Source organism: Antechinus flavipes, chromosome 4 (assembly GCF_016432865.1).
Source record: "Antechinus flavipes isolate AdamAnt ecotype Samford, QLD, Australia chromosome 4, AdamAnt_v2, whole genome shotgun sequence".
NCBI lineage: Eukaryota > Metazoa > Chordata > Mammalia > Dasyuromorphia > Dasyuridae > Antechinus > Antechinus flavipes.
The window spans coordinates 374635339-374647544 of record NC_067401.1 but is presented as its reverse complement, the minus strand read 5'-3'; the positions used below and the strand labels follow the sequence as shown (position 1 = coordinate 374647544).

The following is a 12206-nucleotide window of genomic DNA, read 5'->3' as shown; positions in this document are numbered from 1 at the left end:
ATCTGAGATCTGATGAAGTCAAAGAAAGAAATTAGAAATATGAGGAAAAGAAAGCAAGATATCTTGATTTTCAAAAGAGAAAGTTGTTTCTTTTTAAATTTCATATAAACTTGTGGAGTTAACTCTGAGCTTTTACCACTAAGATTTGCAAAACCCTTTAGAAATACTATCTCACTTGGTCCCTAACACTGCCTGGGGATAGGTTCTTTTATTATCCCCATTTTCAGGATTGGAAGGTTGACCTGACCGAGTTAAGTGACTTGGCCTTGGGGTGCATAGTTAAAGCTCAATTTGATCTTGAATTTCTTCCTGACTCAATTTCAGTGCTCTATCCACTGTACCACCTAGCTGCTTTTAATTTCTGAGTTATCTAAAAGTAATCTTAAAAAATAAGTCTCCTTTGATTGTAAGACTGTACTTATCTAACAGAATTAAAGTCTATAAATGTGTTTTTGTTTACAGATCAGTGTCAATATCTTCAGGACTCTTCCTCCAAGTGATAATCCAGACTTTGATCCTGAAGAAGATGAGCCTACTCTTGAGGCATCATGGCCTCACATACAGGTGTGAAACAGAATTGTATTCTATTTATGAATCATTCAAAGTGATGATATTTTTTCTCTGCTCATTGTTGTATCTTTTAGATTCTGATTATTAAATTCATAGATAACTTTAAAATTTTGCCCACTTAACATTTTCTTGTTTTCTAAAGAAACAATTATTGAGAATTCTGTTCCTTAAAGTCTTTCCCACCATGCTTTATCTTTCATCCCTCCTGCATTTCCCTCTCAACTATTATTTTTTTCCCCTTGAGTGGGCATGTGTGACTTGAGGAAAATGTTGAAGCTGAAGGATCTTGAGCTTGTACATAATTAATTTTTTCTTTTACATACAGAAGCATCTTGAGTTGTGCAAAAAAAATATTATTAACAAATAACTAGGTGGCACAATGGAGAGAACACTGGGATTGGGAATCAAGAAGGCTCATCTTCCAGAGTTCAAATCCTGCCTCAGACACTTACTAGTTGTGTGACCCTGTGCAAGTCACTTAATTCAGTTTTCCTTAGTTTCCTTATTTTTAAAATGAGTTGGAAAAGGAAATGGTAAATCACTCTTGTATCTTTGCCAAGAAAACCACAAATGATGCTGAAGTGAAATGACCATAAACCTGGGCAAGTCACTTAACCTCAAGGGCAAAACTAATATCTAATATTTGTTTAATGAAATTTTCTTTTTCAACTTTAAACTGATACAACTTAAACAACTCTGTTTTACTTCTGGAAATAAATGTATAAGCAGAACCACACCAATATTAATAAAACCCTAATTAAAAATTTGCTTTTTAAAAATATATGGTTCTTCAGTTCTAATGGACGTGGTTCTCTTCAACAATGAGTTGATTCAAACCAGTTCCAATTGTCCAGTAATGAAGAAAGCCATCCACACCCACAGAGAGGACTGTGAGAACTGAGTGTGGATCACAACATAGCATTTTCACTCTTTCTGTTATTGTTTGCTTGCATTTTTGTTTTCTTTCTCAGGTTTTTTTTTTCTTTCTAGATCCGATTTTTCTTGTGCAGCAAGATAACTGTATAGATATGTATACATAGATTGGATTTAACATATAATTTAACATATTTAACATGTATTGGACTACCTGCCTTCAGGAGGGGATGGGGCGAAGGAGGGGAAAATTTGGAACAGAAGGTTTTGCAAGGGTCAATGTCAAAAAATTACCCATGCATATGTTTTATCAATAAAAAGATATAATTTAAAAAATGTGGTTCTTACAACAACTATATATTTATAAATACCCTGCCATTTAATGCAATTGGCGAACTAGCTTGCTGATTTTCAAAAGATATATGTATTTATAGTCTTCCTTTGGGATGGAATGAAAGGCTGCTTTTAAAAAGTAGGTCCAATAACTCTTATAGTAGATATTACAACATTTTTGAAAAGTACCCATTCTGGTTTACTTGCCCAACCAGCTTGTTCTTTGATCTGGACAGATTTCATTGGCTCTGTAGCAGCTGTATAGGGATTGGGGGGAGAGGAGAGTATAACTTTAGTATAACTAGTCATCTCTTAAAATGATTTGTGGTCATGCCTCCAGGGAACTAATGACCTAGATGATCTTCAGGTTCCATTCATACCTGCTGCTACTTCTAATTGCTTCCTGGTGTATCCATGTTGGTAGCTTCTGTTCTCTCTTTAGAATCTTTAAGTTCTGAAGTTCACTCCAGGCTACGTGTGTTGCATGCATGTTCTACTATTAAATAGAATCTTAATGGAGTTGTATAACAGTCTTGCTTGTCCTTTAAATTTCTGTCATAGTTGGTATACGAGTTCTTCTTAAGATTTTTGGAGAGTCCTGATTTCCAACCAAGTATTGCAAAGAGATATATTGACCAGAAATTTGTACAGCAGGTAAGAAACTCTTGTATTTTAAATCATTTGATGGTTAGAAATTAACATTGTTGTATTAAATATAAGGTGAAATATATACTATAGTAAATTGACTTCATTTGGTCTATGTTCCTGTCCATACTTGGACATTTCAAACTCCCCTCTACATATACACCATATTCAAGAAGATTGGTTTAGTTTCTCAGAAACATTAGTTTGGTATAGTATTTTTTATTCACAAGACTGTTATGCCCTTTCTTGAAATTTGTGTTCTGAGATATTTCATCATTGAAACAGATGGAAAATAGTGTCTGAGAATGCAAGGCTTTGAACAAAGGGTGAACTTCTTGTAAAATGAGTCAAATTAACTCAAGTTCCTGTAGTTCTTTCATATCTAACATAAGAGTCTGATATTGCAGGACTTTTCTGTCCCATCCAACTTAAAGAACAATGCTAGGCTGTGATAGCTATAGGTTAGTTTTACTTCCCAAGCCAGAAAGCACTTCTTTCCACAAATGCAGAAAAAAACAGCACCCAAACACTAATATACAAACACCTTTCCTTTATTATGTAGGCAGGTTGGGCCCCTCCATCCAAATGAAAACTTTAATGTAATTTCAACTTTCCTTAAATATATTTTGTGGTCAGTCCCACCTGCTTTCTGATCTCTTTCTTCTCCCCCCCTGTCTCTGTTGCTTTATGACTTTCTCCTTCTCTGTCTTTCTGTGTCTTCCCCTCCCCATCTCTCTTTCTGTCTCTTTGTCTCTGTCTTTGTCTCTCTCTGTCTCTCTGTGACTCTCTTTCTCTTTTTCTCTTCCCCCCTTCTTTCTTCAGCTCTGCCTCTATCTCCCTTTTTTCCTCTACTCACTCTCCTTCCTTTTCATCTCTATCTTTTCCATTGAATAACAAATCTTTCCTCTTTTTCACCTAGACCTTGATTTTTTGCAATTTCTACTGTATATCTCTGTCTAACTTCAGGCTCCATTATAATTTCACTCAAAACCTGGAATTCATCATGGGTACAGTAAAGGAAAGCACCAGATTGTAGAGTCTCAGAGTACCTGGATTCAAATCGTAACTTTGCTACTTTAGAACCTGTGTGATGCTGGGCAAGTTACATTCTTCTCTCTCTCTCTCTCTCTCCTTCCTCACTTTGCCTATCTCTAAAATGAAGGAGTTGAACTAAATGATCTTTTGTCTCTGGGATTTGTACAAGATAGTTGGTTCTGTAACATTAACTAAGAACCTTATATACAATCTAAAACTAGCTTTAAGCATTTTTGTTTTAAGACTAGATAAAGGCTAGATAGTTTATATTCTAAAAGTTTGACAAGTCAACCAAATTTAGAAACTACCCATCATGTAAAGATATTTTCAGCGTTTAAGTCTTAAGTGAAAATGAGATTAAATATCTTTTTCATTATGAAAGATTTTTTTTGATTTATTTATTTTTTTGTTCGTTTCATTATGAACGATCCTGAAATTAGTCTTTGGTGACATTTTTAATGCCTTCTGGTCAATTCCTATCTCCTGACCCATGAAGTTCCTGACTCATCTAGGTTTTTTCTTTATTTTAAATAAAATCATTCACATGATTTAAGGTCTTTCCAGGGCTCTTTGTATTATACCCACATGATACTAGAAGATTCATATAAAGGAATGGATGTTTATAACAGAATTTGGCTTCATTTAGGGGAGGTACTTTTTGTTCAGCTCTGTACCCTCTAAATAGAGATTAAACTTTATTTGCATAATTCGAATGTTTGTTTTTAGTGAGTCTCTACAACAAAGTATCTATTCTAGGTGAATAGATATGGCAAGTTTTAAGACCCAGAACTTCATAAAACTTAGAGGCTAATAGGTAAATATCTGAAGAGACATATTTACCTAGCTCATCTTTGTCATGTTCATAATCTGGAAAAAAAAAAAAGTTCCATGTTTTAATGAATAACTAGGTCAAGGAGGTTAAAGTGTAAATAAAATCTACAGTTGATTTGGAATAATTTATGACCTTAGTGATTATATTAGTAGTTTTTTTGCTAAAATGTAAACATTACAGGGCAACTAGATGGTACAGGTATATAGAGGTACCAGCCCTGAAATTCAAATCTGACCTCAGACACTTAATACTTCTAGCTGTGTGTGACCCTGGGCAAGTCACTTAACCCCCCAATTGCCTCAGCAAAAACAAATAAATAAATAAAATAAAATGTAAACATTGCTTAGTACCTTAGGTACCTACCTTTAGTGTAAGATTCTGCATCAGGAATTTGAGTTTGAATATGTTTGTTTTGAACACAAATTTAGCCATTTTCATGTTTTTCTGTAAAACTAGTGTAATTCTGACAGCTCTTAGAGGGGGTATGACATCCTTGGGAGAAAGGAAGGAAGTAAGGAAGACTTGTTATATATGCTGTTTGTCCCTGGTCTTATATCCTGAATTCACAGGGACTTCCTGACTCCCTAAAATTGAGAATAGGTGCTAATGTGATACCTATACCAGTACCCCCCTTTACTTTCCTTTATTATATGTATAAAACTTTACAATAAATTTGATGATTGAATGTATAGATTTTCTAAACTTTAAAACAATTTTATTTAGTAATTTTAAATCTAAAAATCCATTAAGTCTAGAGATAGTCTTAACTTATCTTCAAAAATACATCAACAACAAAAAAAGGTTTGTTTAGATTTCAGCATTGCATAAGGGAAAAAAAAAAAAAAACCATACCCTTATAGAACGGTATCATAGCTGATTCAGGCCAATTTCAATAGACTTGTGAATGGAGACAGCCATCTGCATTCAAAGAGGACTATGGGAACTGAATGTGGATCACAACATAGTATTTTTACCTTTTTGTTATCGTTTGTTTGTTTGTTTTTTTCTTTCTCGTTTTTTCCTCCTTTTGATCTGAGTTTTCTTGTGCATCATGATAAATGTGGAAATATGTTTAGAAGAATTGTACATGTTTAACCTATCTTGGATTACCTGCTATGTGGGGAAGAGGGAAAGTGGGGAGATAGGGAGAAAAATTTGGAACATAAGGTTTTGCAAGAGTGAATGTTGAAAAACTATCTTTGCATGTATTTTGAAAAATAAAAATCTATTGAGAAAAAAAAAGATATCGTAAATGGGGGGAAATTAGTGCTAAACTAGAATTTGGGGAGGTTTTTCTTTTTTTCCTTTCTTGAAAATATGGAGGAGTAATTACCTGCTATTAAACATTTGTATATCTTCACTTTGCAGTTTCTAAGAACAGAATTGAGCCCAGGGGTGGGGGGTGGGGAGGTGGGGGGGGGTGTGTGAAAATTGTTTCTGCTTAAATAATATGATCTAGTAATTAAAAGTAGAGTTAATTTTTAGTTTGATTATTTTTTAAAAAGTAATTTCTCAGATTTTTTTTAAAGCTCTTGGAGCTTTTTGATAGTGAAGATCCCAGAGAGCGTGACTTCCTGAAGACGGTTCTGCATCGAATTTATGGGAAATTCCTTGGATTAAGAGCATTCATCAGAAAACAGATTAACAACATTTTCCTCAGGTAAATGCTTAATTATATGCACAACTTATTCCTTTCTTTGCACAGTATTTGTTTTACTTAAGACTTCATTTAGGTTAATTTTTGAGCATTAAAAAAATACAAATTAATAGCTTCCAAGTAATTTTTTGATAAAATGAAGATGTAATGTGATGTTAATATTTGTCATATTTGAAATTCACTATAGTAGTAATATATATCCACATATGTATCTCCTATATTACCTTTCACCTTTTTAGTAGAATAGTCTCATAAATATTTGGATTACCTATCCTAGCCCTAATTCTTAAACTTAGTCTTTTTTCCTTTTGGCTAAGAAATATTTATATAAAGTGTTGAAGATCGTGCTTAAAAGGAGTATAGATGGGAGGAAGGAGAAAATGCTGACTTTCTCCCTCAACACTGGGACTATGACTAAAACCTCCAAAGTGAAACTGAGGCCTAAGAGACAGTCTCCAGTTATGGGGCAGGAGGAACTCCATGGTGCTCTTGGAGGCCTCTTCACTCCATTTTTCAGGACAATTCAGAAATTGTGCCAGGGAATCAAGAATTTCATTTTACTTGTGGTCTTTGATATCCTACCTCTGATATCATAAATAGGGAGAGAAGACTGGTCATTACGAAAATTAGAAAATTTAAGGCTGGGAAAGGAAACTCCAGCTGTGGGAATTCTAGAGACAAGGGGTATGGTAGAAAGGACATACCAAGCAGAAGATGTGAATAGGTTGTTGGACAGAGAGATTAGGCCTAAAGCCAGAGAATTTTCTGACACACAATAAGAAGTTTTTAGTAGTCTCTCTAAGCCACAAGGCATTCAATAATTTATTTTGATACAATTTTTAATAAAATTTAAAATAAAAAGTATTTAGTTTGTTATATTGTTATATAACGGAATATCAGAGCCCTAACTTTTAATTGTACAATTTAAACAGAAAAAAGTATAAGTATGAGAATTTCCTGTGAACTTTATATTCACTTTTTTTTTTTTTTTTTTTTTTGGCTGAGGTAATTTGTGTTAAGTGACTTGCCAAGGGTCACATAGCTTGGAAGTGTTAAGTATCTGAGGCCAGATTTGAACTCAGGTCCTTCTGACTTCAGGGCTGGTGCTCTATCCATTGCACCACCTCACTGTCCCTTTATATTTGCTTTTTAAAAAGAATTCTTAATGTTTTATTGTAAGCTAGACATCTAAGTAAAGGCCACATCAAATTAAACTTTAATTTTTCTAACATGGGTACTGAAATATATTAAAAGTTTCTATTGCTACTGTTTAGAAATGGAAGCTGGTGATGGGTGACTCATTTTATTAAAATAGAATGTAAGTTTAACTTATCTTGGATTATTTGCTATGTGGGGAAGGGGGAAAGTGGGGAGGAAGGGAGAAAAATTTGGAATATAAGGTTTGCAAGAGTGAATGTTGAAAACTATCTTTGCATGTATTTTGAAAAATAAAAATCTGTTGAGGAAAAAAAAAGAAAGATATCATAGATGGGGGGAAAATTAGTGCTAAGCTAGAATTTGGGGAGGTTTTTTGTTTTTTTTTTTTAAATATGGAGGAGTAATTACCTGCTATTAAACATTTGTATCTTCACTTTGCAGTTTCTAAGAACAGAATTGAGCCGGGGGGTGGGAGGGAGGGATGGGGGTTATATCGACTCCTCAAAGACATTCTTAGTTTGGATGCCTATCTCTTCTTGAGAATCTACGACATCTTACAAGTACTGAGGGTATAGGGTATTCAATAAATAAATATTGGAGGAATTAAATTTATTCCTAACTTGAATAGGGTGGAAACCTGAGTTTTGTGAATTAGACCAATTGAGTTTTAAAATGCCTTTATTGCAACTGATATTATATTGAGTTGTGGGTTATTTCCTTGCCTGTTTTGAAAATTGATTTGATAAAACTCATCCTTCCCTCTTCATTGTTAAATGAAGTTGAATATTTCAGTTAAAATTTTCTTCTAAAGTTGATATAGCTCTCTCAATGAATCAAGATAAAAATAGATGTGATTTAATAAGAAATGAGACATTTCTTAACCAAATCAGGAATTCCTTCACATTTAACATTGGAAGGAATTTAAATTTGAATATTCTCTGATAATAAGAGGACTATTGGTCTCCCAACTGGTCTTAAATAATGTCACTAAGATGAAACATATTTGTTTCAACTAATTGTCTTTGATGAGAGATTGATTTCTTCCTTGCTACTTTCTTCTTTTAGTTTGACTTTGTTGATTTACTTGACTAATAATACCTCCTTTTTAATTGTTAAAATGCAGGTTTATATATGAAACAGAACATTTTAATGGTGTTGCTGAACTTCTTGAGATATTAGGAAGGTATGTCACTTTTTGATAAATTTTATTAATAGATCTTAAATGCTTTTTGAAATATGATTTTAAATTGGAGTAGGGAGTAATTTAATGCTTCATGTTTAAAAATAAGGCACAAAGTATGATTTTTCAATTACATAGCATCATAGAGGTCAGATACTTGAAACATGGTCATGTAAGAAAATCTGTTGCAGAATAGAAATCTAGCTTTTGAGGTTATGGTATGTTTCCTTCCTGAGCCTCTAAGTTGCCAGATACTCCTTCCTATATGCTATCATTTCATTCAAAGTTAAAGGCATATGGGGAGGAATTAAAATGAACTATAGAGAATATTGATGGAGATTTTTACAATTAAATTGTATTTTTAAAATTTTAACATCTGTTTTCTCTTCCTACACCCTTATCCCATTGGTGAAGAAAAAAAAATCCTTGTAACAAATATATATAATCTAGCAAAACAGATTCCCTTTTTGGCTATGTTCAAAAATATATCTCCTTCTGCAACTATAATAAAGATATATCAAAATCTATATTAATCCAGCAGGATATAGGAATGCCTTAAAGTCATAAATTTAAGTAACTTACTCTATTTTCATTTCATAAATATTATAGCTCTTCTCATTTGGGGATTTTAGCCCAATGTTTGGAAGTAGTTCACAGCTAAAGATACTCTGATGAAAGAAAGAAGAAAAAGGGACCTATATATAAAAAAATAATTATAGGATCTTTTTTTGTGATGGTGAAGAAGTAGAAACTGAAGGAATTACTATTAAGTGGAAAATAGCTAAAAAATTGTATTTTATAAATGTAATATCTTGTTATAAGATATTGTGGAGGAGACCCTTTTTAAAAAACTGAAAAAGACTTTTATGAACTGATATAGAATAAAATGAGCACAACTAGGAGAACAATTTATATAATAAGAGCAGTATTTTAAAATTCTATTTTACTTTCAGTTTCAAATTTATCTCCCTCGTTTACTTTCCCTCAACCATTGAGAAAGCAATAAAAAACCATTTAAAATGTATGTGTGTACATACGTGTGTATATGTGTGTGTGTATAATTGCCAAATTATACAGGGACAGGAGAAAGGGAGGGGAGAGATTAGTGCCTTAGTCTATACTTTGGGGCCATCATTTCTCTATCTGGAAGTAGTGTGCTTCATCATGAGTCTTTTGGAATTGTGGTTCATTATTGTGTTGCTCAGAGTTGCAAAGTCTTTTCAAAGTTACTGATTTTTTACACTATTGTTATTGTATAACTTCATATAAGTCTTCCTAGGGATTTTTGAAGACTTTCCTTTTATTTCTTACAATACAACAGTGTTCTATCATATTTATATGACATAATAGATTTAGTCATTCCCCAGTTAATGGGCACTATCTCAGTTTTCAATTCTTTGACACCACTAAAAGAACAGCCATAAATATTTTTATGCATATGCGTCCCTTTTCTCTTTTGTTGGATCTCTTTGAGGGGTAAAAATTTAGTGTATATCATTGGGCCACAGTTTAATAGCATTTTGGGTATAGTTCCAAAATGGCCGGACCCAGTTCATAGCTCCACCAGTGCATCAAAGTACCGATTTTCCCATAGTCCCTCCAGCATTTATAATTTTTTGCTAGTGAAGTAGTCTTACAAAAGGATCACAAAGACAATCAACTTTGAACTACTCAGGATCATCAGTGAAGTGACCAACTACCTACCTACTAATGAGGCAAATTGTAGATTAAGACATTTTTGTTTTGTTTTGTTTTGTTTTGTTTTTGTGGACATGGCCAATGAGAAAGTTTGTTTTGCTTGATTGTACTTGTTTGTTAAAGGGATTTTGTTGTTCTTGCTTTCTCAGTAGTGGGGAGGAAGAGTAGGGAAGAAGATGAAGGGAAGAAAAGATGAAAGATTTTTTTTTGAAAAAAATTAACTAAAAAGTAAAGAAAAATAATTTTATCATTTTGGGATATTACTGAAAATTGAAGGAAAATTTACCCTATTTATTTCTGAAGAAACAAAATTTGTGTCCAAGTAGAAATTAAGTTACTAATTATCCTAAAAGTTTTTAAGAAAAGGAAATTGTGTCTAGAGAGTACCACATATGTGACCTTGAGTAAAACATTTCATTTCCTTCACCCTCATTTTTCTCATCTGTTAAATGAGAGTGGCGCATGTTTGGAAGATAATTTCAAGTCTCAATCATCAAACATTACTGAGTGACTTAAAGGCAAAGTTAGTAGTAATCTTTGTAATTTGTCAGTTACTGAATCACGAATCTGTAAATTTAAAAGACGTTATCTTGGAAAACATGAATGCCTACTTTAACTATACATATATGAAACTACACGTATGTGAATATAGAGTTATTATAGTTTTACTGCTTATATTTTTCAGTATTATCAACGGTTTTGCCCTGCCTCTGAAAGCAGAACACAAACAGTTTCTAATGAAGGTTTTAATTCCTATGCACACTGCTAAAGGATTGTCCTTGTTTCATGCTCAGGTAGGTTAAGAAAAAAAATGGAATGAATTAATAATAGACTTTTGAAGTACAACATAGATAGCAAAAATGTGTTAAGTAAATTTAGTTAGTTTGGTAGATTGCCCTATAATATGCACACATATTATATCACACAGAATAATGGAATGCAACTTAATCACTAATGAATAGAGCCAGCTTTAAAATGAGAAAGATTTGTGTTCAAGATCCTATCTCTACTGGGATCTCTGTTATATAATGTTGAACAAACTTTTTAACTTTTCTTAGCTTCTCAGGTCTCCTCCAGTTAAGACATAAAAACTGGGTAAATGTGCATATTGAAACATATTGGAAATCAAAATACTCGTGTCACTAAAATGGCCTGTAAAATTGAAATATTGGCTTAAGAAGAAATGTATTTTAAAATCTCGTATTTGCCTTTTTTGTTATATTTTATTTTGTCATATAGAAAATATAATATATAGAATATTGTCAGACAAAAATTCAATATTTTCTATATAATATGAAAACATAATCTTTTTTTAGTGAAAAATGTGTCTTTGAAAATAGTATAAAATACTTTTATTTCCAGAGATTGAGAAATTAAGTGGCTAGTTATGTTAGAAGTTTGCATATATAAAAATAAAGTAACATCTGTTAATTCATAATACTTTTTAGTAATTCATGTTCTAAAACATCATTAAATATTTTTGCACAGTAATATTCATATAATTGTCACTTGTGTTTTAGCTAGCCTATTGTGTTGTACAGTTCCTGGAGAAGGACACAACACTAACAGAACCAGTAAGTGTTTCACCTATTTTTATGTGTTCAGTAGAACAACATTATTGTTTGTGTGTGGTGCTAGCAATGCACATGAAGCTTACTTTTCTGGAAAATTGTATGTAAAGTTAAAAACTTTGCAACAACTAGTGTGAATAATGAAAATGTAGATTTAAAAAAAAAATAAGATCCTTTAGATGGTTATATCAAGTGATTGTGATGTGTAGTATATTGGAAATTAGTGAAATTAAGAATTTAAAAAAAAATTTAAGTTACAGTTAATTCTTAAGTAACTTTTAAAATGTGGCATTCTTCCCTGCCTCTGTAATCAGAACCCATTATTCAAGTTAATTCTTTAGAGACAAAAACATTTTTTATCCTTGATGGAGATAGTATTGTACTATTTCTAATTGTAAATTAAACAGTATTTACTAAGAAATCTCAATTACTATTTGTGACTAAAATGAAACTAATGCACATTGATGGTGGAATAAAGGTCATGGGATTTGATAATATTGTATTACTAAATTCATAAATTACTTCTGATTCAAGAGCTACATAATTAACATGAAGTAGAAAAATATGAGTATTTTCAAACACATGAAGAAAAAAACAAATATGAAGACAAACCTATTATTTTTAATCAGCAAACCCATTTGACCTTTAGAGGCA

The 12206-nt window shown here is 32.3% G+C and overlaps 1 protein-coding gene across 3 annotated transcripts in view; it reads left to right on the top strand.

Annotated features, from left to right (window-relative positions):
- Positions 1-12206, top strand: part of PPP2R5A (protein phosphatase 2 regulatory subunit B'alpha) — a 72976-nt gene that overhangs the window by 51785 nt on the left and 8985 nt on the right. For all 3 annotated transcript variants that reach the window (XM_051998424.1, XM_051998426.1, XM_051998425.1), the window contains 6 exons: positions 463-564; positions 2338-2430; positions 5818-5948; positions 8227-8286; positions 10667-10775; positions 11502-11555. In XM_051998424.1, the coding sequence (XP_051854384.1) occupies positions 463-564; positions 2338-2430; positions 5818-5948; positions 8227-8286; positions 10667-10775; positions 11502-11555 (549 nt within the window). The remainder of the gene's footprint in view (positions 1-462; positions 565-2337; positions 2431-5817; positions 5949-8226; positions 8287-10666; positions 10776-11501; positions 11556-12206) is intronic.